This window comes from Somniosus microcephalus, chromosome 2 (assembly GCF_052327205.1).
Source record: "Somniosus microcephalus isolate GS21.2 chromosome 2, FLI_Smic_1.0, whole genome shotgun sequence".
NCBI classification, from domain to species: Eukaryota; Metazoa; Chordata; class Chondrichthyes; order Squaliformes; family Somniosidae; genus Somniosus; species Somniosus microcephalus.
In genome coordinates, this window is record NC_140988.1 from 7,372,097 (window position 1) to 7,397,799 (window position 25,703).

General features: G+C 48.4%; 1 protein-coding gene across 2 annotated transcripts in view; it reads right to left on the bottom strand.

The window, feature by feature from the left end:
- Window positions 1-25,703, bottom strand: part of mttp (microsomal triglyceride transfer protein) — a 96,661-nt gene that overhangs the window by 39,341 nt on the left and 31,617 nt on the right. The window contains exons 4-10 of one of the 2 annotated variants that reach the window (XM_086006259.1): window positions 24,161-24,268; window positions 18,523-18,639; window positions 11,833-11,972; window positions 10,411-10,561; window positions 10,031-10,188; window positions 7,377-7,545; window positions 5,674-5,781 (exon numbers count right to left, since the gene is read on the bottom strand). In XM_086006259.1, the coding sequence (XP_085862385.1) occupies window positions 5,674-5,781; window positions 7,377-7,545; window positions 10,031-10,188; window positions 10,411-10,561; window positions 11,833-11,972; window positions 18,523-18,639; window positions 24,161-24,268 (951 nt within the window). Of the gene's footprint in view, window positions 1-5,673; window positions 5,782-7,376; window positions 7,546-10,030; window positions 10,189-10,410; window positions 10,562-11,832; window positions 11,973-18,444; window positions 18,640-18,792; window positions 18,850-24,160; window positions 24,269-25,703 lie in introns of those variants that run through there. The other variant, XM_086006266.1, reaches the window with a different exon arrangement.

The following is a 25,703-nucleotide window of genomic DNA, read 5'->3' on the forward strand; positions in this document are numbered from 1 at the left end:
GGAAAAAATATATAATTTCAGGTTCAGAAATTCGAAACACAATATGCAATTCACTGATACTTTTTGTATCATCGCTCCACCATTGGCGGCCGTGCCTTCAGCTGCCTGGGCCCCAAGCTCTGGAATTCCCTCCCTAAACCTCTCCGCCTCTCTCTCCTCCTTTAAGACGCTCCTTAAAACCTACCACTTTGACCAAGATTTTGGTCACCTGTCCTAATATCTCCTCATGTGGCTCGGTGTCAAATTTTGTCTGATAATCGCTCCCGTGCAGCGCTTTGGGACGTTTTGCTACGTTACAGGCGCTATATAAATGCAACTTCTTGTTGTTGTTATAGTGGGTGGTGTCTAACATTGAGAGGCAGCTTAATCATCAGACAGAGCGCTGTAATTGGCAGTCAAGCTGCCCAATCAAAAAATGAGACGTGCATCATTTAAAACCCAAACCAGGGGACAGCACAGCCAGGCATCAGGGTATAATGGTGGCTTTCCTTTCCAGCGCTCTGGCGCCTACCAGGGTGCATATTCGGAGATTCTGCTCCCACTAACCCATGGCTTCCAATCCAGAGGTGAGAGTGCTGCCATCTGAGTCAATAGGCTGTGGGCTCGAGCCCCACTCCAAAAACCTGAGCACATAATCCAGGCTGACACTCCCGGTGCCATTACTGAGGGAGCGCTGCGCTGTTGGAGGTGCCATTTTTCAGACGAGACGTTAAACCGGGGCCCCTGTCTGCTCTCTCAGGTGGATGTAAAACCCATGGCACTATTTTGAAGAAGAGCAGGGGAGTTCTCCTGGTGTCCTGGCTAATATTTATCCCTCAGTCAACTCCTGAAACAGATTATCTGGTCATTTATCACATCGCTGTTTGTGGGAGCTTGTTATGCGGCAATTGGCTGCCGCGTTTCCCACATTACAACAGTGACTACACTTCAAAAAGTACTTCATTGGCTGGAAAGCGCTTTGGGACGTCCTGAGGTTGTGAAAGGTGCTATAGAAATGCAAGTGTTTCTTTCTTATTATAAAGCTTCTTTCTAGCAGCCCAGCTAAGAACTGAATGACAGTGAAGGATAGGATTCAAATTCACCTTCTCTCAGGCAGCCTACATAAGATCAATACAGATTAACTGCAGGTGCATTGGCTGGCGATTTCATGCTAGTCACTCAACCCTACTCCTATATTGTATCATGTAGTACAATGTTAATATCATTGTGAGCATTACCGTTCACAATACCAGAACTGAGAGGGTACAGCTATCAGGAAAGACGGAACAGGCTGGGGCTCTTTTCCTGAGAAGGCTGAGGGGTGGCCTGATCGAGGTCTTTAAAATTATGAAAGGGATTCGATAGGGTAGACGTAGAGAAGATGTTTCCACTTGTGGGGGAGACTAAATCCAGGGGTCATAAATATGATAATCACTAATAAATCCGATAAGGAATTCAGCAGAAACTTCTTCACCCAGAGAGTGGTGAGAATGAGGAACTCGCAACCACATGGATTTAAGGGGTAGCTAGGTGACAGAGGAATAGAAGGATATGCTGATAGGGGGAGATGAAATGGGGTGGGAGGAGGCTTGTGTGGAGCATAAACAACATGGACCTATTTGTTAAATCTGTGAGTTGTTCAAGTAATTAATACTCAGACTTAATCAGTAACAATAAAACAGGTCTTTACTGGTTGGAGGTAGGGACTACACGTAGGTCTTTACTTCATGCCCACAGGCGGGAACTGAGGGGGATCAGTACCCACAGTACTATTTATACCCCTATGGCCAGGAGTGGTACTGCGTATCACTACGCCCAACAAGTAGTGCAGTCCTGTCCATAGGTTCAAAGTAGCACACATATTACATACACAACATTCCTCCCTTCCTAGCTTTACAGTCATCTCCCCATTTAACATAACGTAATAACATATATACATATATAACTTCAGGTTTACATAACAGAATAACATAGATACATAGATAACTTTATGTCAAAACAGATCACAGATTCAGTCTCTGCGGAAAACAGTTCACAGATTCAATCTCTGTGGTGGAGTCGGTTCACGTTGCTGGAGTGACTCATTCAATAGTCCTTCCATGGATTTAACAGTTTGAACTTCCGAACTGAATTGGCTCCGTTCGGAGGGACCACGTGTGTGATCTGGTAGAGGTAATAATGGTTCAGATGGGTCATCTTCTGTTTCGACTTTTCCTTTTCTGCTTCTTGGAGACTCTCTGGGCTCCACTGTCAGCTGCCAGCTGCATGCGCAGTTCCTCCTTCTCTCCCTCCTTTTTCCGTAGTAGAGCCACCTTCTCCCGATGTTCCGTAGACTTTCGGTGCTCCTCCATGATTTCTGTATGGTGGGAGTCGAAGTTACAAGTTGGGCAGGACAGGACATAGTAATATTCGGTGTCGTCCTGATCTAGGCCAGCGAGAGGGTCTTCTATTTCCTCCATACCCAGCTGGGCGTTAGCCAGCTTTTGTTCCAAGTCCAGACATCTTTCCTGAAGAGACTTCTTCATGCGTACCTCTTCATCCAGCTTTTTCTGGGCTTTCAGCAAGTCGTTTACTAATGACCTCATTTGAGATTTTACTACTTCAACTTCTTTTGGAGATTGATTGATCGGACTATTCAATCCCTCTACCGGAGCAGCTGTTTCAGCGGTCTGTTGTTCTACGTTGACGTGAGTCAGCGTACTTTTGGCATCCAAGGGCTGCTCTGTTGCAGTCATCTCAGTCTGTGTTGCCACCTCAGCTCTTCCAATAACCTTTGAGAGCTCCGAACCCCTTTCGTTTGAATATTGAAGTTCGTGTTCAAGTTTTTCCCATTTCAGAGTCCTGTCCTTCAGCATATGCAGGAGTTGGCTGACCGTTAACTCCTCTGACATCAGACGTTTTGTGTGCTCCTGCTCCATTTTCTCCATCAGCTGCTTCTGTTGTCTTTCCAGATTCTCCAACTCTATATCAAAGAACTCTTTCGTTGCATTCAACTCTTGCTCACAACGGCGAAGCATTTGTTCTAATTGCTGTTGTAGTTTGAAATGGAGTTGAGTTCGAGCCCGGTGTCCCTCAGAAATGGGCACATCAGTAGACTTGCCAGACTCAGAATCCACAGTTAAACTATGTTGTTGTTGCTCAGTGGAATTCTGTGCTGAAACTTTGTCTTTTGCGCCTGAGTTGGGCTTACCATCATCCATTCCAGAGTCTGGGCCGACTATCTTCACCGAGTTCGCACTCGTTATTGTTTGTAGGAAATGCCAGTCCATATTCATTTTCCTAATCCACTCCCGTCCTAGTAGTGGAGGACCTCCTTCAGATATCACATATAAGTCCATTATTTGACTGTCTTCGCCCTTGTGGACCACTGCAACCTCTATTTCCCCGATGGGGTACACTCTTTGCCCCGTGTATGTTTCCAATATAATCCCCGTATACTGTAGGGGAATATGTTGGAATAACTTTCCGTAATCTTTCTTATTTATGACCGTCAATGCCGATCCAGTGTCCAATTCCAGTTTTACTTGGACTCCTTCTATCTGAAGAGTGACCCAAATTGTCTGGAGGTCTGCACCCTTACCAGCGTTGAGTACTCTTAAGCTAGCCAGTTCATTACAGCTTAAGCTAGCCAGTTCATTACTGCTAGCGTCTGAATCGGACTCCTGTTCGGTCACCTTGTGTACCTTTGCGTATTTTCCTTGCGGTGACTTCTTGTTGCTGGTCTTCTTCCCTGACCTGCATACTCTAGCTATATGTCCAAGCCTACCACAAGTTCTACATTCTTGGTTTTTAAACCAACACTGGTTCTGATCATGCGTTGTCTTTCCACAACGATAACATTTGCCAGAACTCACACCCAATTTGTGTGCACTGAGCTCCGGTGACCGTAGCTGCATTACTGCCGTGCCTCTCGCTGCGGCTTCGTGTGCTGCTGCCATAGTGACCGCCTTCTCAAGCGTCAGCTCATTCTCCTCGAGCAGTCGCTTTTGTGTATCCTGTTTAAATAAACCACACACAAATTTGTCTCGAAGTGCCTCTGTCAGTCCCGTTCCAAACTGGCAATATTTCGCTAATTTACGCAATTCCAGCAAATAATCAGCATTGCTTTCATGCTGTAGCTGCCTTCTGTCGTAAAATTTAAATCGTTCCGCTAGCATCAGCGGCGTGGGGTTTAGATGATCTTTCAGGACAGTAACAATCTCATCGAACGTCTTATCCGCCGGTTCATCTGGTGATAACAGGTGTTTCAATTGCCCGTATGTCTTCGCACCCATTAAATTTAATAATGTTAGAGCTTTATCTTGGTCACGAATTTTATTGGCCTTACAATAATTTTTTACTCTTTCAACATATATGGCCCAATCTTCGAGGTCACTATCAAAGGTGCTAATATTCCCGTGTTTAGGCATTGTAGATTTGCAATTTCTCAGATTTTATTTTCTTTACTTGTTATCAAAGATGGCGGCTTCCCGCTCTTGCCGTCGTCCTCCGCCCACAAAATGGCGGTTTTCCCGCGCTTGGCGGTCTTCACCCGTCCCCCGACGCCGTCTCCCTTCAGCCCCCGAGTGCGGCCCTTATCTTCGCCGCGATCGCCCGAGTGCGGCCCTTATCAGCGGATGCGATCGCTGGATCGCGAAGCGGCTCTCGGCTCTTATCAGGAGATGCGATCGCTCTGTTGAAACGCCTCCCGCTCGAAGCGGCTCTCGCGCCCTATTCCTCCAGCTCCCCCAGCCCCGTTCGTGCGGCCAACGCGGTCGACTGCCTGTCGCGTCGCTGCCCGGCTCAGACAACGGCTTACCCACCACCAAGCTGGAGAAGAAGCTGACGGTCGCCGATGGAGGCTCCGAGGTCAGGATGTCTTCCAGTGGGGTGGAGAGGGTGGAAACCTCTCTGCAACGTCCTGGCTGTGGACAAAGCTGCCATGGAGTGACTGCCGCAGGGTCCGAATCAGACTCGTCGCCAGTGTTAAATCTGTGAGTTGTTCAAGTAATTAATACTCAGACTTAATCAGTAACAATAAAACAGGTCTTTACTGGTTGGAGGTAGGGACTACACGTAGGTCTTTACTTCATGCCCACAGGCGGGAACTGAGGGGGATCAGTACCCACAGTACTATTTATACCCCTATGGCCAGGAGTGGTACTGCGTATCACTACGCCCAACAAGTAGTGCAGTCCTGTCCATAGGTTCAAAGTAGCACACATATTACATACACAACACTATTGGGTCGAATAGCCTGTTTCTGTGCTGTAGACTTGATGTAATTTGTCTTAACAAGGATTGTACGGTAGTCACTCCAACCAGTGCCATCGTGAACAGATATATCTGTGACAGGTAGGCCTGGTGGCAATGAGCTCAAGTAGGTTACTCCCTCGAGTTGGTTCCCTCACCACCTTTTTAAAAATGTATTCATTCATAGGATGTGGGCGTCGCTGGCAAGGCCAGCATTTATTGCCCATCCCTAACGAATAGCGTGGATGCATTTAAGGGGAAGTTAGATGAACACATGAAGGAGAAAGGAATCGGAGGATATGCTGACGGGGTGAGATGAAGAGGGGCGGGAGGAGGCTGGTGTGGAGCATAAACCCCAGCGCGGAGCAGTTGGGCCGAATGGCCTGTTTCTGTGCCGGACATTCGATGTAGTTCTGTGTAAATCACAGATGCACCGGATTGACCGGCCGTAGATGTACCCACCGGCAGGTCACACTGTTCCTTCTGGCAGAATTTTCTGACGAGCGCCCCAATGGTAACAACAACAGTTTCTCGGATATCGTTGCTCCAGATTTTTCCATTAAGTTTACCCTGTGGGAAATAAGTGACAAACAGGACTATTGGTGTTAAAGGTAAAAGCAGTTGTCGCACAACAGAGGCTGGGTTAACACAGACACGCAACAATCTACAGTACGTGTGGACCTTGCAAAGTATTATAGCAAAACAATATTTATTAGACCAAGTCTCCTTACTGAAAATGGAGGCTGCTTTACATGCTGCTTAGCAAGGAGACGATGTGTTGTTTATCAATCCAAGTTTTACTGGACATTGGTACAAGGTTGGGATTGGGACCTCACAGGAGTCCGTCTGTCCTACAAGCTGTTTAGAAGAATGAGCGGTGATCTCATTGAAACATATAAGATTCTGAGGGGGATTGACAGGGTGGATGCTGAGAGGTTGTTTCCCCCTGGCTGGGGAGTCTAGATCCAGGGGGTCACAGTCTCAGGATAAGGGGTCGGCCATTTAAGACTGAGATGAGGAGGAATTTCTTCACTCAGAGGGGGGTGAACCTGTGGAATTCTCTACCCCAGAGGGCTGTGGAGGCTGGGTCATTGAGTATATTCAAGACAGAGATCGATAGATTTTTGGACTCTCGGAGAATCAAGGGATATGGGGATCGGGCGGGAAAGTGGAGTTGAGGTCGAAGATCAGTCATGATCTTATTGAATGGCGGAGCAGGCTTGAGGGGCCGAATGGCCGACTCCTGCTCCTAATTCTTATGTAAACATTAGCGTTCACTGCGACCCCTCCCTGGCCTGTTTAATGCTCACGTTTGTTCGGATTGGGGCTACTAGTGTCGTCAGAGTGACCTCGAGCGTCAATCGTCCTTATTTCTTGAACAGAGGTTCTGTTATCCTTCTAAAGAGTTGTTTCTTCAATTTGGAAAACAGAAATAATACAATTGGCCATTTGGGCTTTCTTCCCCAAAGTTCCTTCCACAACCTTTGAACTATCTCCTCAGTCAAGAGTTTGTGCCAGACCTGCCTCTGGATTACCTCTTTAAGTGTTGTCAGTTATTTCCTTGCCTGGCCTGGGAATTGGAAAGTGCGGAATTAGAACTCTCCCTTCCCCAGGTCAGTACTGGATAATTCATCCCCTAGGGTCAGTCTGAATGTGAATGTCTGCTGTTCAAAGTCAACACTCGCCTGTTGAAAGCCCTCACATTTGTACTATGGGGTACAATTGGCCTTCATGGCTTGGGGCCTGAGCCCTGATTTTTGATTGCTCTCCGCTGACGTCAACTGCAAACACGTCCGTGTGTGGGATGTCCTTCGAGGTTTTGATCTGTTCCACGGTTCGATAGCCTACTGATTCTTAGGGGGTCATTTCCCGAGGGTATGGAACCTAGTGCACATCAGAAAAATCACCGGCAATGCTCCCACACTTTTCCAATGTGCATTGGCAGCAGTAAAGCTCCTCACCTTTTGTTGGCCTTATTGCCCAGATGCAGAATGATCATTTGGGCAAGGCACAAGGTGGCGGGTACCCAGCGAACCGTGTCCCAACCATGAGTCGTTGCCATCAGGACAGGAAGGGCGACAATTAAAAGGATTTTTTTTTAAAGATATTCATGCCGATACATCGACAGTCTGGCAATATGACGTTCCTAGACTGTAAATACTAACCATTAAAGCTCTCAGCAATTCCTCAGTGGGGTGAGAGGCAAAACCGCAAGCATACAGGAACCTCTCCTGTAAGATGTAGTTACTGTTGTTTCTGAAATCGAGGAATTCCAGCATGGCCGCCAAAGAAGCAGCAGTCTGAGCGGAGGTCACAGCATCGACTAATTGCGGACTGGGAGAGAAAGACAGAAAAGCAACTGGATGAGTGTAATTGATCATAGATCTGGGGCAAAACTTCAAGGGCAACTTTACACTGTGTCCTTGTCCACAGTCAATGAGACCTTGTCCACCATCAAACAGGTGCTACTGTATATTCGGTGCCATTCAAATCAACGCTAAGGAATGTCTAATTACTCAGCAAAGACAAAGCAATGCAGCTTTGTTAGATGAAGACGGGCTCAGGATAAACCATAACACGTGATAGCTGTTGGTTGGACAGGCATTAGACACATGGGGCTGGATTTTACCAGCCCTGAGGAGGCGGGTTTGGAGGCGGGACTGCTGGGAAAGTCAAAAAGAATGGGAGCGGGTCCCGAACCCACTCCCAATCCACTTCCAACCAATCTTCCCGGGAGTCGGGTCCCCGATTTGCGCAGGGACCCGACTCCTAGCGGCGTGAAGAGGATTAGAGCCAATTAATTGCCTGTTAACAGGTAGTTAACAGGCAGTTAAGAGGTTTTCTCCAATTTTTAGACTTCTGCTGCGGGCTTCCCAATGTCGGGGAACCCCGCCAGGGTAAGTGAGGTGTATTGTGGGTCTGTTGTAATGTTAGTGTATCAACGACAGCTGCAGAAGTGGTGTGAAGGATGCAATGGGACACTGGTGAGTATCAGAGGTAAGGAAATGTTGGGAAAGTCATTTTTAATGTGTTTAGATTTTTCTGTAGGTGACAAGCTTTGAAGTGTTTGTGTGGCCTCACTTCAATGGGAGAAGTGACAGATCACTTCTGTACCCTCACCTGCAGCTGCCATCTGTTTCATCCTAAGGAGTCACTGGAGAGCCTGGGTACAAGGGCTCACCTGTGTACAGTGATTGACAGTGTGTGACAGCACCTCAATGCTGTCAAACACTGTCAAATCATCTGTCAAAAATATATGGTTCATGCGCCTTTAAGAAAACCGGCAGGTGAAGCGTCATCAACTGACGTCATCTGACACCGGCTTTCCCTTAATTGGCCGGCAAGCCCGCAGGGCGGGGCTTAACAAGGCCAATCAGGAGAAAATAGCGTCTGTGCATCGGATGTCACTGGGGTGGGACTAGAACCCAGAAGGCAGCAGTTCCACCCCCAACTCGTCTCGGTGAGTAAAATCCAGCCCTTAGAATCCATGCGGGTCAAATTCGGCTTTGGCAGGGCATGAGAGACAGTAGCAGATGGGCTTTCCATTGACTTTGAAAACTGTCAGCACGAGATATTTATTAAAAACAACAACTTGTATTTATACGGCACCTTTAACGTAGTAAAATATCCCAAGGCTGTTCACAGGAGCGATTATCGAACAAAATTTGACACCGAGCCACATAAAGAAATATTAGGACAGGTGACCAAAGGATTGGTCAAAGAGGTCAGTTTTAAGGGAGCGTCTTAAAGGAGGAGAGAGAGTCGAAGAGGTTTAGGGAGGGAATTCCAGAGCTCGGGGCCCAGGCAGCTGAAGGCACGGCCGCCAATGGTGGAACGATTAAAATCGGGGATGCACAAGAGGCCAGAATTGGAGGAGCGCAGAGATCTCGGTAGGTTGTAGGGCTGGAGATGGTTACAGAGATAGGGATGGGGTGAGGCCATGGAGGGATTTGAAAACACCCATAGTGGACAGAAATCTAGGCGGGCTGCAGAACAGCCACGCTAAGCTGCGCGCCAAATATTTATGATCAGCCCTCCCTGTGTGCCAAGGTCTCCGGCAGGGGCACTACAACATTACAACAGTGACTCCACTTCAAAAGTACTTCATTGTGTGCAGTTTTGGTCGCCTTATCTGAGGAAGGATGTTCTTGCCATGGAGGGAGTGCAGCGAAGATTCACCAGGCTGATACCTGGGGTGGCAGGAATGACGTATGAGGAGAGATTGGGTCGATTGGGCTTATACTCACTGGAGCTTAGAAGAATGAGAGGGGATCTCATTGAAACTTATAAAATTCTAACAGGACTAGACAGACTAGATGCAGGAAGGATGTTCCCGATGGCCGGGGAGTCCAGAACCAGGGGGTCACAGTCTAAGGATAAGGGGTAAGACATTTAGGACAAAGATGAGGAGGAATTTCTTCACCCAGAGAGTGGTGAACCTGTGAAATTCTCTACCAAAGAAGGCAGTAGAGGCCAATTCATTAAATATATTCAAGAAGGAGTTAGATATATTTCTTAAGGCTAAAGGGATCAAGGGATATGGAGAGAAAGCAGGGACAGGGTACTGAGTTTGAATGATCAGCCATGATCGCATTGAATGGCGGAGCAGGCTCGAGGGGCCGAATGGCCTACTCCTGCTCCTATCTTCTATGTTTCTATGTTTCTATTGGCTGTAAAGCACTTTGAGACGTCCGGTGGTCGTAAAAGGCACTGGAGAAAGGCAAGTCTTTCTTTCTAACCCATCAAAGTCTACCCTAGCATTCTTAAGAGCGAGGAGCTTTGTTAGCACTAACTAGGAGCGAATGACTGTACGACTCACAGCGTGCTGGCACTCTCATTCCTCAGGATTTGCAGGATCTCTGCCTTCTTGGCTTTTCTCAAAGCTTGAATCAGAGTTAAGAAGCTCCTGGTGGCAGATGCTTTCGCGAGATTCTCAGGCTCCAGCTCTTTCCGTACGGACTGCCAATATTTGACAAGCTGCCAAGAGAAAGAGAAACAAAGTTAACCCTCTTAAGGCACAGTTGTTGGGGCAGGGTTGTTTTATTCGTGATGTATCTAAATTGAAAGCGCTTGTTTTTTTGACACTGATTGAAAAAAGCGGGAAAAATATTCCTCCGGGCTAACCCACTTCACCTTGGTCAACACAAAATTCATTCCCCACCCTCACCAAAAGGACATAAAAACAGTTTGACTACTTACTGAAGGGCAACCTTTGCATCTTGCTTTGAATGTTCCAGAGATCAGAGAGATGGACACATATTTGGGATTCACGGATTTAATAACACTACTAAATTGTTTTCCTTGGGTTACTTTAGGTCCAGCTTTTGTCAATAGAAACTCCAACCTCTGCCTAAAAGGTGAAAGAAATCATTTTTACTGCAGGCAGGCTTCTGCTCAGTCCTGACAGCGCGGTGTCACATGAATGGAGTTGCTGTGCGTGCTACCACCACGCTGCAACATTTGTTTTTTATTCAGCCACGGGATGTGGGCGTCGCTGGCGAGGCCGGCATTTAATTCCCATCCCTAATTGCCCCTCAAGAAGGTGGTGGTGAGCCGCCTTCTTGAACCGCAGAGGGCAGCTAAGAGTCAACCTCGTTGCTGTGGGTCTGGAGTCACGTATAGGCCAGACTGGGCAAGGACGGCAGATTTCCTTCCCTAAAGGGCATTAGTGAACCAGATGGGCTTTTACGACAATCCGGTAGTTTCATGGTCACCATTACTTTTATTCCAGATTTATTTAACTTAAATTCAATTCTCTGGATCATTAGTCCAGGCCTCTGGACTACTAGTCCAGTAACATAACAACTATGCTACTGTACCCCATATGCACCTTCATTTATTTTCTTTATTTCAATGTAAAAAGATGATTTAGAAATTACATTTTTATTTATTTACAAGTAATAGCATTGTAATGGTCAATAATGTCTACCTTTACCAAGTTCCGTAGCTTTACTGTCATTTTATAAAGTGTATATACTGTATATGAATTCTGGCATATATTCAACTACATTTCCTACATTACAACAGTGACTACACTTCAAAAAGTACTTCATTGGCTGTAAAGCGCTTGGGGACATCCTGAGGTCGTGAAAGGTGTTGTAGAAATACAAGTCTTTCTTCTTTTACATCAGTTGCTTTTATCATGTGTCGGCCGTGGCTCAGTGGGCAGCACCCTCGCCTCTGTGTCAGAAGGTTGTGGGTTCATAGTCCCACTCCAAGAGACTTGAGCACAAAAATCTAGCCTGACACCCCAGTGCAGCACTCATGCCGTCTTTCGGATGAGACGTTAAACCGAGGCCCCGTCTGCTCTCTCACGCGGATGTAAAAGATCCCGTGGCCACTATTTCGAAGAAGAGCCGGGGAGTTCTCCCCGGTGTCCTGGCCAATATTTATCCCTCAATCAACATCACTGGCCGTTATCACATTGCTGTTTGTGGGAGCTTGCTGTGCCCATATTGGCTGCCACGTTTCCTACATTACAACAGTGACTCCACTTCAAAAAGTACTTCATTGGCTGTAAAGCGCATTGGGACGTCCGGTGGTCGTGAAAGGCACGCTAGAAATGCAAGCCTTTCGTTTATCTCAATTGCCGTTGTCCAAATATGAAAATTGTGTGCTTACTTTGATACAATTTTGGCTGCAAGTTCTTGCCATAGATTGAGTGAAATCAGGTGATACTCCTCAGACAGAACTGAATGAATTAAACTCTTCTCCAAGATATAAATGCTAGCTGATGTTGACTTTGTATTGACTCCGAATACCTGGAAAAAATGCAAGTCAGCATTACAATGCATATAGGAAAAAGCTCCAAACACTCTGCCCTTGAGTGGAGCTCTTCAGATTCCTGTCAGTGGTGCTAATTTTAAATAGCTGACTGTTGTTGTTCCTCAGAAGTCATGAATAATGTTTAACTAGAACCCAAGTGTTAATCACAGCCAGACAAGAATGTAATTTCCTTCCTTCAAAAAGGTTAATGGGATGCTGGCCTTTATATCGAGAGGACTAGAGTACAAGGGGGTAGAAGTTATGCTGCAGCTGTACAAAGCCCTGGTTAGACCACACCTGGAGCACTGTGAGCGGTTCTGGGCCCCACACCTTAGGAAGGGTATATTGGCCTTGGAGGGAGTGCAGCGTAGGTTTACCAGAATGATACCCGGACTTCAAGGGTTAAATTACGAGGAGCGATTACACAAACTAGGGTTGTATTCCCTGGAATTTAGAAGGTTAAGGGGTGATTTGATCGAAGTCTTCAAGATATTAAGGGGAACTGATAGGGTAGATAGAGAGAAACTATTTCCGCTGGTTGGGGAACATAAGAACATAAGAACATAAGAAATAGGAGCAGGAGTAGGCCAATCGGCCCCTCGAGCCTGCTCCACCATTCAATAAGATCATGGCTGATCTGATCCTAACCTCAAATCTTCTATCACTCTGCATCCACCCGAACCCATGTGATCTCCCGGGAGAGGCGAAAAACCAGATAAAGACCCAATGGCCAATTTGGGAGAAAAAAATCTGGGAAATTCCTCTCCGACCCATCTAGGCGATCGAAATTCTTCCAGGAGATCACTCTGTCCCTATATTTTCTACAGTACTTACCTTCTGTAAAGGCGATCTCCACCCCAGCCAGGAACAGGAATAAAACCATCTCCTGAAATCTAACAGAATTAGAACACAGTAGGAGCAGAACAAGGCTACACGGCCCCTGGGCCCGCTCCACTACCCACAGGGCCATGACCATTCCGAACCCAGACTCATGTCCAATTTCCTGCCCGCTCCCCGTAACCCTTTACTTCTAGGAAACTATCTATTTCTGTTTTAAATTTATTTAATGATGTAGCTTCCACAGCTTTCTGGGGCAGCAAATTCCACAAACCTACCACCCTCTGAGTGAAGAAGTTTCTCCTCATCTCAGTTTTGAATGAGCAGCCCCTTATTTTAAGATTATGCCCCCTAGTTCTAGTTTCACCCATCATTGGGAACATCCTCACCGCATCCACCCGATCAAGCCCCTTCACAATCTTATATGTTTCAATAAGATCGCCTCTCATTCTTCTGAACTCCAATGAGTAGAGTCCCAATCTACTCAACCTCTCCTTATATGACCACCCCCTCATCCCCGGGATTAACCGAGTGAACCTTCTTTGTACTGACTCGAGAGCAAGTATGTCTTTTCTTAAGTATGGACACCAAAACTGTATGCAGTATTCCAGGTGCGGCCTCACCAATACCTTGTACAACTGCAGCAATACCTCCCTGTTTTTATATTCCAACCCCCTAGCAATAAAAGCCAACATTCCATTGGCCTTCTTAATCACTTGCTGCACCTGCATACTAACTTTTTGAGTTTCGTGCACCAGGACCCCCAGATCCCTTTGTACTACAGTACTTTCCAGTTTCTTGCCATTAAGATAATAACTTGCTCTATGATTTTTCCTGCCAAAGTGCATAACCTCACACTTTCCAGTATTGTATTCCATCTGCCAAATCTCTGCCCACTTACTTAGCCTGTCTATGTCCCTTTGCAGGTTTTTTATGTCCTCCTCACTCACTACTTTCCCTCCCATCTTTGTATCATCTGCAAACTTTGATATGTTACACTCGGTCCCCTCCTCCAAATCGTTAATATAGATTGTAAAGAGTTGGGGACCCAGCACTGACCCCTGCGGAACACCACTAGTTACTGGTTGCCAATCTGAGAACGAACCATTTATCCCAACTCTCTGCTTTCTGTTAGAGAGCCAATCCTCCACCCACGCCAGAATATTACCCCCAATCCCGTGATTTTTTATCTTGAGCAATAATCTTTTGTGTGGCACCTTGTCAAATGCCTTTTGGAAGTCTAAATACACTACGTCCACTGGTTCCCCTTTATCCACCCTGTATGTTACTTCCTCAAAAAACTCAAGCAAATTTGTTAAACATGACTTCCCCTTCATGAAACCATGCTGAGTTTGCCCTATTAAATTATGTTTATCCAAATGTCCCGTTACTGTCTCCTTAATAATGGACTCTAACATTTTACCAACCACAGATGTTAGGCTAACAGGTCTATAGTTTCCAGCCTTCTGCCTACTACCCTTTTTAAATAAGGGTGTTACATTAGCAGTTTTCCAATCTGCTGGGACCTTTGCTGAGTCCAGTGAGTTTTGGAAAATTATTACCAATGCATCCACAATCCCTACCGCTACTTCCCTCAAGACCCTGGGATGCAAGCCATCAGGTCCAGGGGATTTATCCGCCTTGAGTCCCATTATTTTACCAAGTACCACTTCCTTAGTGATTTTAATCGTATTTAGTTCCTCCCCCCCTAGAGCCCCCTGTTTGTCCAGTGTTGGGATATTCTTAGTGTCCTCTACTGTAAAGACTGATACAAAATAATTGTTCAGTGTTTTTGCCATCTCCATGTTTCCCACCATTAATTTCCCGGTCTCATCCTCTAAGGGACCAACATTTACTTTAGCCACCCTTTTTCTTTTTATATAACTATAGAAACTTTTACTGTCTGTTTTTATATTTTTTGTCCAGGACTAGGGGGCATAGTCTAAAAATTAGAGCCAGGCCTTTGGAGTAGGGTGGGAAGGGGCTCGTGTGGAGCATAAATGCTGGCATAGGCAAGGCTGTCCATATTTTTCTGAACCAAATCCGGGACGCACAGGGTGGGAGCACAGCAAAGTGGCCAGGACGGAAAAGGTAGGTTGCGCAGCATAGCGAGGCCAAATTCTTTAGCAGCCTATATTTTAACAGTTGCACATATACACTACAAAGGCAAAACAAATGTGCATACAATTACCGCGGGCGTGACGGCATGCTACTGAGGCACACTTAGACACCGTTATCAATAATGCAATAACACTCTTCAGTCCACTGACCTGAAACTGTGATTCTGTCTAACGGTATGATATGCGTATATTCCAATGGCAACGGCTCTAGTCTGTTCGGGGACAAGTTTGGTGAACCGTGGGCTATTCCGGGGACATTGTTTGCTCGGGGACGTATGGTCAGCCTAGCATAGACCAGCTGGGCCGAATGGCCTATTTCTGCGCTGTAAATTCAATGTAATTCTATGTAATTCTTCCCAGCTTTTATATCTATATATATATAAATATTTGCTCTTCTGTCTGTCTGTCTGTCTGTCTGTCTTCTTTACATTCGAAAGTTATAGAGCGTACCTACACGCGTGTTACATCAAAAGAAAGCTTACGATTCCGGAACGGTCATAAGCGTATTTACTTTTCCGTCAGACAAAAATTGTGCCCACGGTATCCAAAAAACTTTCAAAATTCCGCTCATTATCCCCTCATTAGCATTGAGTGATGTGAAGGTTGACCAATCGTACAGTTGAGCGACCTGACGGTCGACCAATCGCTGCGTCACGGGGGCGGGTTCATTGCGTGTGTGGGCGGGCCATCCTACAGTTGAGTGACATGATGATTGACCAATCCTACAGTTCAGTGACCTGATGGTTGACCAATCGGTGCATCACATTGCGTGTGTGTGGGCGGGCCTAATCCTTCTGACCGGAGGTGAGTGGCCGCCATCTTGATTCCTAACTTTATTTATTCTTGCCACTTTCTGTGTGTTAGGGAACTAAGGAAAAGAACAATTTATTTCAGTTTTAAATTGTATTTAGGAACAGTTAGAAATGAAGTGATCCCCTGCCCTTCGCCTGGAGGCTCACCTACTTTGATGTCCATTTCGGGCGGCTGTGCCGGCGCCGGGCGCGGCCTAGCAGCCCGGGAAGCCTGGGCCTTGAGTTGAGCGGATTCCCAGCGCGATGCCGCTGCCCCCTGGGCCCGAGGCGGACGCCGATCGATTTGTTTTAGTCGCCAGTTTAGACAATGCCCGGAACCTGCTGAAGGCCGTTCATTTCCACGACCAGGTCACCGTCTTCGCCTCGGCCAATGGCATCAGGGCTCGGCTCAGTTTGCGGCTGTGGCCCGGGGACTCACTCGGGCTTTCACCCCTTCGGCCCGGTCCCGGGGCTCCCCGCGGCGTCAACTGCGCCGCCCGAGAGCCATCCCAAAGCCACCAGGTGACCGGCCGCGGCGGTCCGTGCTGGGAGCCGCCGCGCACAAAACTTCCCCGCGGCGTCAACAGCCCCGCCCCAGAGCCTAACCCAAAGCCACCAGGTGAGCGGCCGTGGCGGCCCAGTCGCTCACTCTCTCACACTCCCAGTCTCTCTCTCTCACACTCCCAGTCAGTCTCTCTCTCTCACACTCCCAGTCTCTCTCTCTCTCTCTCTCTCACTCCCAATCTCTCTCTCTCTCACACTCCCAGTCAGTCTCTCTCTCTCACACACTCCCACTCTCTCTCTCTCACACACACTCCCACTCTCTCTCTCTCACACACTCCCACTCTCTCTCACACTCCCACTCTCTCTCACACTCCCACTCTCTCTCACACTCCCACTCTCCCACTCTCTCTCACACTCCCACTCTCTCTCTCTCTCACACACTCCCACTCTCTCTCTCTCTCTCTCACACACACTCCCAGTCTCTCTCTCTCTCTCACACACTCCCAGTCTCTCTCTCTCTCTCACACACTCCCACTCTCTCTCTCTCTCACACTCCCAGTGTCTCTCTCTCTCTCTCTCACACACTCCCACTCTCTCTCACTCTCACACACTCCCAGTCTCTCTCTCTCTCTCACACACTCCCAGTCTCTCTCTCTCTCACACACTCCCAGTCTCTCTCTCTCTCTCTCTCACACACTCCCAGTCTCTCTCTCTCTCACACACTCCCAGTCTCTCTCTCTCTCTCTCTCTCTCACACACTCCCAGTCTCTCTCTCTCTCTCTCTCACACACTCCCAGTCTCTCTCTCTCTCTCCCTCACACACTCCCAGTCTCTCTCTCTCACACACTCCCAGTCTCTCTCTCTCTCTCTCACACACTCCCAGTCTCTCTCTCTCTCTCACACACTCCCACTCTCTCTCTCTCTCTTCCCCCAGTCACTCTCTCTCTCTCTTTCCCCCAGTCGCTCTCTCTCTCTCTTCCCCCCAGTCGCTCTCTCTCTCTCTTCCCCCAGTCGCTCTCTCTCTCTCTTCCCCCCAGTCGCTCTCTCTCTCTTCCCCCCAGTCGCTCTCTCTCTCTCTTCCCCCAGTCGCTCTCTCTCTCTCTCTTCCCCCCAGTCGCTCTCTCTCTCTCTTCCCCCCAGTCGCTCTCTCTCTCTCTTCCCCCCAGTCGCTCTCTCTCTCTCTTCCCCCAGTCGCTCTCTCTCTCTCTTCCCCCCAGTCGCTCTCTCTCTCTCTTCCCCCCGTCGCTCTCTCTCTCTCTTCCCCCCAGTCGCTCTCTCTCTCTCTTCCCCCCGTCGCTCTCTCTCTCTCTCTTCCCCCCAGTCGCTCTCTCTCTCTCTTCCCCCCAGTCGCTCCCTCTCTCTCTTCCCCCCAGTTGCTCTCTCTCTCTCTTCCCCCCAGTCGCTCTCTCTCTCTCTTCCCCCCAGTCGCTCTCTCTCTCTCTTCCCCCCAGCCGCTCTCTCTCTCTCTTCCCCCCAGTCGCTCTCTCTCTCTCTTCCCCCCAGTCGCTCTCTCTCTCTCTTCCCCCCCAGTCGCTCTCTCTCTCTCTTCCCCCCAGTCGCTCTCTCTCTCTCTTCCCCCCAGTCGCTCCCTCTCTCTCTTCCCCCCTGTCGCTCCCTCTCTCTCTTCCCCCCAGTCGCTCCCTCTCTCTCTTCCCCCCAGTCGCTCCCTCTCTCTCTTCCCCCCAGTCGCTCCCTCTCTCTCTTCCCCCCAGTCGCTCCCTCTCTCTCTTCCCCCCAGTCGCTCCCTCTCTCTCTTCCCCCCAGTCGCTCCCTCTCTCTCTTCCCCCCAGCCGCTCCCTCTCTCTCTTCCCCCCAGCCGCTCCCTCTCTCTCTTCCCCCCAGCCGCTCCCTCTCTCTCTTCCCCCCAGTCGCTCCCTCTCTCTCTTCCCCCCAGTCGCTCCCTCTCTCTCTTCCCCCCAGTCGCTCCCTCTCTCTCTTCCCCCCAGTCGCTCCCTCTCTCTCTTCCCCCCAGTCGCTCCCTCTCTCTCTTCCCCCCAGTCGCTCCCTCTCTCTCTTCCCCCCAGTCGCTCCCTCTCTCTCTTCCCCCCAGTCGCTCCCTCTCTCTCTTCCCCCGAGTCTCTCCCTCTCTCTCTTCCCCCCAGTCGCTCCCTCTCTCTCTTCCCCCCAGTCGCTCCCTCTCTCTCTTCCAACAACAACATGCCCTCAAAAAAGCCTCGGCACCGCCGGGCACCCCCAGCTAGTTTATAGATATATACCTGTATATTATATTTAGACACCAACTGTCTGTTGATCATAGCAGGGATTGAGGGGCTGTCTGTCCTGCCAACACTGACCTTGCTGTGACTGGTGAATCCGCTCTGCGTCACTTTGCAGCTGTCCAGCAATTTCACTTTGGTCACCTGGTTTTGACTGGCCTGGTAGTTAACCTCACACTTCCCAGAGACATCAACCTAGAGATTGCGGGAGAGAAAGACAGGGGCTGTCAGATGAGCTGGAAGAGCGGATGGGGGGGAAAATTTGAGCAGGGGAAAAGTAGAATGAGAGGGAAAAAGTGAAAGTTGAAAGATGAGAGGAAAAAAAGAGGGAACGAGACAGAAAGAGACCAAAATTCGGAAGCACGAAAAAAAAGAACTTGTCTTCCACATAGCGGTTGCCAATACTGGCTGAACATATTCCTGGTGGCCCCGCCCCCCACACTCCTGCCATTGGTCGCCTGACATGTCCATCATCATGGTGCCCCGCCTTCCCACAGCCAATCAGAAAGCAAACAGACTCTTCGTTACCTAATTGAATGACTCTTTACTGTCAGTCAAACAGCCTTTCCACCCACCCCCCGCCCCAAGTCCAAAATTTGTATAAAGTATTCAAAGAAAAGTTTTTTAAAAACGCAATTTTTTTATTGCCCCCCCCTATGATTTTTCTCCCGGGGGTGGGGGGAGGTTTGCTTCCTGCAATGTCCTGGAGATTAATCTTTCATTCCTGGAGACTCCTGGGCAATCCTGGAGGGATGGCGACCCCCTGCCCGCTCATGACTTTGTCTTGGCGCTTTAGGTGATTGTTTACTCACTCACAGCTGCCCGTGCACTCTGGTCAAGTCGAGAACAATTCCGCATCAGCAGATTGTACTCGTCAGTCAACTGCTGCGCTAAACCCACCGCGCACATCGACCAAAAGCATCACAAGTCAAGAACGCCAATAGTTTTAGTGAGAAAAAAAATCTATCATTGCGAGTACCAAAAAGGATCTCGTGGCGCTGCAGGAGTGAGTTTCTCTGATTTTCGTGGTCGTGCACAGACCCTCCCATGCCCGTGATTTCTTTGCCCATTAAATTTCAGAGGATGGAACATTATGGGTTGCGTGAAAGCGATGCTGTTACACCTGTCCCTCAGCGAGCAGGACCCGATGCTGGGAGCGCACAATCGGACAAAACTACACTTGTGCCTCTTTCGCTTTTCACCCGGCATTTTGAAAAGCAGGCACACGCCTACATTGGGCCAGATTTTGCTGTCAAATTAACGGCTAGGCTAATGGCGCTCGCCGTTATTTATGGGTAAATGGCACGGCAACTTCAGGCGAGGGGCAGATGGCCGGTTAAACGATAATATCCAAACGTTGTTGTCTGAGTTGGGGCTAGCCTCCGCAAAACGGCATCTCACCCTTAGCCTCCCCGTCTTTTTGCCCATTTAGTTTATATTTTTGGGCTTTCAGGGAATCAAGGGATACGGGGATCGGCCGGGAAGGTGGAGTTGAGGTCGAAGGTCAGCCGTGATCTTATTGAATGGCGGAGCAGGCTCGATGGGCCATATGGCGGAGCAGGCTCGAGGGGCCATATGGCGGAGCAGGCTCGAGGGGCCGTATGGTGGAGCAGGCTCGAGGGGCCGTATGGCGGAGCAGGCTCGAGGGGCCGAATGGCGGAGCAGGCTCGAGGGGCCGTATGGTGGAGCAGGCTCGAGGGGCCGAGTGGCGGAGCAGGCTCGAGGGGCCGTGTGGTGGAGCAGGCTCGAGGGGCCGTGTGGCGGAGCAGGCTCGAGGGGCCGTGTGGCGGAGCAGGCTCAAGGGGCCATGTGGCGGAGCAGGCTCGAGGGGTCATGTGGCAGAGCGGGCTCGAGGGGCCATGTGGCAGAGCAGGCACGAGGGGCCGTGTGGCCGAGCAGGCTCGAGGGGCCGTGTGGCGGAGCAGGCTCGAGGGTCCGTGTGGCGGAGCAGGCTCAAGGGGCCGAGTGGCGGAGCAGGCTCGAGGGGCCAAATGGCAGAGCAGGCTCGAGGGGCTGAATGGCAGAGCAGGCTTGAGGGGCTGAATGGCGGAGCAGGCTCGAGGGGCCAAATGGCAGAGCAGGCTCGAGGGGCCGAATGGCCGACTCCTGCTCCTAATTCTTATGTTCCCATTAAACGTTCCGCAGAAAGTTAAGTCTAATTATTACAAGCGTAAGTACGTGTTTAACAACGTGGTAAGTGTTAATGACTGCCAATCAACCTCACTGGCGCTGAAAATAAACTATTAAAAGTTTTTTGAATATTTTGGGGAAATTTTAAAAATGTCAAATTTTTAATTTTTTTTCTTACTTTTATTTTCTATCCCTTTTCTTTCTCTCTCTTAATCCAATCTTTTCTTTCCCTCTCTTTATTTCTCTTTCTGCGCCTGATGTGACATTGAACTAATTCCACCCTAACTCACACTTCCCTCTCACTGTTCGTTTCTCAATCCTTCAATCTGATGGGTTAAGGTTATCAGCTCGCAAATTTGTGGGCAAAAAATTGTTTGAGCTGCCAGGATGCCAGAGGCAAGTCTAACTAACGGCAGACACCGTTAGGTGCCCCGCTACGGAAAAATCTGGCCCATTCTTTCGGAGTACAGGCATCACGTTTGGGAAGGTTCCGCTAAGCCAGCCGCGAGTGGGAGGAACAAATGGATTCTTCCCAGAATTTCATTTATAACTGCTATGGCACCCTCTCTATTTATAACAATTGTGCGAGGGACCAGGTGCGGCATTACACGAACCAGTTCCCACAATGACAAAGTGGCATCACGAAGTGTGGCAGCCAACTTTCTGCAGGGGGAAAAGCAAGCAAAGTTTCCCCTTAAAATAACGTTTCCACTCCATTGACAAGATGGAACATGTCGCTGTCAGTTTCGTGACAGGACAAGTAGCTCTCTGCATGAGGCTGACCGCCCCTTGTAGCAACCACTCATGAGACATTCTTCAGCTCCTCATCTCACACTATCATAAGCAGCGCGTACGGCAGAGATTGGGTAGAACGGGCCTGTACTCTCTGGAGTTTAGAAGAACGAGAGGTGATCTCATTGAAACCTGCAAGATTCTGAGGGGGGTTGACAGGATAGATGCTGAGAGATTGCTTCCCCCTGGCTGGAGCGTCTAGAACCAGGGTGTGACCGAATGGATGAACTACAGAGTTTGTTCATCCCAGTTTGGCATAAAAATATAACAAAAAAGGTGACCCAACCGTGACTAACAACGGAAATTAGGGATAGCATAAGGTCCAAGGAAAGGGCATATAAATTGGCCAGAAATAGCAATAATCCTGAGGATTGGGAGCAGTTTAGGATTCAACAAAGGAGGACAAAGGGATTAATTAAGAAAGGGAAAATAGAATATGAGAGTAAGCTTGCAGGGAACATAAAAACTGACTGTAAAAGCTTTTATAGATATGTGAAGAGAAAAAGATTGGTGAAGTCAAGCATAGGTCCCTTGCAGTCAGAATCGGGGGAATTTATAATGGGGAACAAAGAAATGGCGGGCCAACTAAATGCATACTTTGGTTCTGTCTTCACAAAGGAGGACACAAATAACCTCCCAGAGATGCCGGGGAACATAGGTTGTGATGAAAGGGTGGAACTGAAAGAAATCAGTATTTGTAGGGAAATGGTGTTAGGAAAATTGATGGGACTGAAGGCTGATAAATCCCCAGGGCCTGATAATCTACATCCCAGGGTACTTAAGGAAGTGGCCCTAGAAATAGTAGATGCATTGCTGGTCATCTTCCAGAACTCGATAGACTCTGGAACAGTACCCATGGATTGGAGGGTAGCTAATGTTACCCCACTATTCAAAACAGGTGGTAGAGAAAAGGCGGGGAATTATAGGCTGGTAAGCTTGACGTCGGTAGTGGGGAAAATGCTAGAGTCCATTCTAAAAGATGTAATAGCAGAGCACTTGGAAAGCAGTGACTGGATTGGACAAAGTCAACATGGATTTACAAAAGGTAAATCATGCTTGACTAATCTACTGGAATTTTTTGAGGATGTAACTGGTAAAATAGATAAGGGAGAACCAGTGGATGTGGTGTATTTGGACTTTCAGAAGGCTTTCGATAAGGTCCCGCATAAGAGATTAGCGTGCAAAATTAAGGCACATGGGATTGGGGGCAAGGTATTGACTTGGATAGAGAACTGGTTGGCGGACAGAAAGCAAAGAGTTGGAATAAACGGGTCGTTTTCTGAGTGGCAGGCAGTAACTAGTGGGGTACCGCAAGGTTCGGTCCTAGGACCCCAGCTGCTCACAATATATATTAATGATCTGGACGAGGGAATTGGATGTAATATCTCCAAATTTGCAGATGACACAAAGCTGGGTGGGAGGGTATGCTGTGAGGAGGATGTCGTGAAACTCCAGTACGATTTGGACAGGTTGGGTGATTGGGCAGAAACATGGCAAATGCACTATAATGTGGATAAATGTGAGGTTATCCACTTTGGTGGCAAAAACAGGAAGGCAGATTATTATTTGAATGGCAATAGATTGGGAGAAGGGGAAGTGCAAAGAGACCTGGGTGTCCTTGTGCACCAGTCGCTGAAGGTAAGCATGCAGGTGCAGCAGGTGGTTAAGAAGGCAAATGGTATGTTGGCCTTCGTAGCAAGAGGGTTCGAGTACAAGAACAAGGATGTCTTGCTGCAGTTGTACAGGGCCTTGGTGAGACCACACCTTGAGTATTGTGTGCAGTTTTGGTCGCCTTACCTGAGGAAGGACGTTCTTGCCATGGAAGGAGTGCAGCGAAGATTCACCAGGCTGATACCTGGGATGGCAGGAATGACGTATGAGGAGAGATTGTGTCGATTGGGCTTATACTCACTGGAGTTTAGAAGATTGAGAGGGGATCTCATCGAAACCTATAAAATTCTGTCAGGCCTGGACAGACTAGATGCAGGAAGGATGTTTCTGATGGCCGGGGAGTCCAGAACCAGGGGTCATAGTCTAAGGATAAGGGGTAAGCCATTTAGGACTGAAATGAGGAGGAATTTCTTCACCCAGAGAGTGGTGAACCTGTGGAATTCTCTGCCACAGAGGGCGGTGGAGGCCAGTTCATTAAGTATATTCAAGAAAGAGTTGGATATATTTCTTAAGGCTAAAGGGATCAAGGGATATGGGGAGAAGGCAGGGACAGGGTACTGAATTTGGATGATCAGCCATGATCTCATTGAATGGCGGAGCAGGCTCGAAGGGCCGAATGGCTGACTCCTGCTCCTATCTTCTATGTTTCTATGTTTCTATGTTACAGTCTCAGGATAAGGGGTCGGCCATTTAGGACTGAGATGAGGAGGAATTTCTTCACTCAGAGGGTGGTGAATCTTTGGAATTCTCTACCCCAGAGGGCTGTGGAGGCTCAGTCGTTGAGTATATTCAAGGCTGAGATCGATAGTTTTTGGACTCTAGGGGAATCAAAGGATATGGGGATTGGGCAGGAAAGTGGAGTTGAGGTCGATGATCAGCCATGATCTTACTGAATGGCAGAGCAGGCTCGAAGGGCGGTATGGCCGACTCCTGCTCCTAAATCTTACGTTCTTCTCTTCTCATTGTTTAGTGGTAAATTTAAATTTGCCGTTTTTAATAAATGTCTAATAATACACTTAACAAAATGAAATGGAGCGAATAGCGCAGTGAGTTTGGATAGTGAAGCTGCGACCCCACCACAATCCTGCAAAATGTACGGAGCGCCACGCAGAGACAAGCTTACCTCATTCGCACTTGTAGACGTGAGCTGTACTTGGAACAGGCTGCTCAGGCCTTTCTTGATGTTCTGAATTGCCACCGGCTCATCTGAAAATGAGTAAAAAGTCTTCACCTGGTGGATGAGAAAGTCAAGTTGTAGGTGACCACGCTCAGTGCTGAACTAGGTTTCAGGAATCATCCAACAACAGAAAATTGCATTTATATAGCGCCTTTAACATTGGTAAAAACGTCCCCACGGCACGTCACAGGAGCGTAAATCAGACAAAATTTAACACCGAGCCATGTAAGGAGATATTAGGACCGATGACCAAAAGCTTGTTCAAAGAGGGAGGTTTTAAGGAGCGTCTTAAAGGAAGAAAGAGAGGTGGAGAGGTTTAGGGAGGGAATTCCTGAGCTTACATAGAAACATAGAAGATAGGAGCAGGAGTAGGCCATTCGGCCCCTCGAGCCTGCTCCGCCATTCAATGAGATCATGGCTGATCATCCAAATTCAGTACCCTGTCCCTACTTTCTCCCCATATCCCTTGATCACAGAATCACAGAATCACAGAAACCCACAGTGCAGATAGAGGCCATTTCGGCCCATCGAGCCTGCACCGACACATATCCCACCCGATCCCTGTAACCCCTACACCAACACATATCCCACCCTATCCCCGTAACCCCACATATTTAATCCCCCTAACACTAAGGGTCAATTTATCATAGCCAATCAACCTAACCCGCACATCTTTGGACTGTGGGAGGAAACCAGAGCACCCGAAGGAAACCCACGCAAACACGGGGAGAATGTGCAAACTCCACACAGACAGTCACCCGAGGCCAGATTCGAACCCGGGTCCCTGGCGCTGTGAGGCAACAGTGCTAACCACTATGCCACCGTGCTGCCCCGATCCCTGATTTGACATTGAATTCATTCCACTCTAGCTCACAGTTCCCTAGGGGCCCTAGGCAGCTGAAGGCACGGCCGCCAATGGTGGAGCGATGGAAATCGGGGATGTTCAAGAGGCCAGGATTGCAGGGCAATCCACCAATAATCTGTCATTGTTATGAATCGTGTACTTTCTTGTTATTGTGAATTATCATGCATTGCCCTCATATGGTCTTTGGTGCTGGACTGAACTTCGTTTCCAGTGGCAGGAGGGTCGGTAACCAAAGGCCACAGATGGAAGGTAATTGGAAAAAGAACCAAAGGGGGAGATGAGGAGATTTTTTTTTACGCAAGTTGTTGTGATCTGGAATGCGCTGCCTGAAAGGGCGGTGGAAGCAGAGTCCGATAGTAACTTTCAAAAGGGAATTGGATAAATACTTGAAGAGGAAACACGCAGGGCTATGGGGAAAGAGCAGGGTGGAAGTGGGGGGGAGAATAGCTCTTTTAGGGAGCCAGCACAGGTACGATGGGCCGAATGGCTTCCTTCAGTGCGCTATGTGACGTAAAAAAACTACTAGGCACTTGGTCTAAGCGTTAAACAAAGCTTTAATCAACTGTTTTACAACACGGAGGTCTAGTTGTGTCCTTCACTAGTTCCTGTTAAGAATGTCCTGCG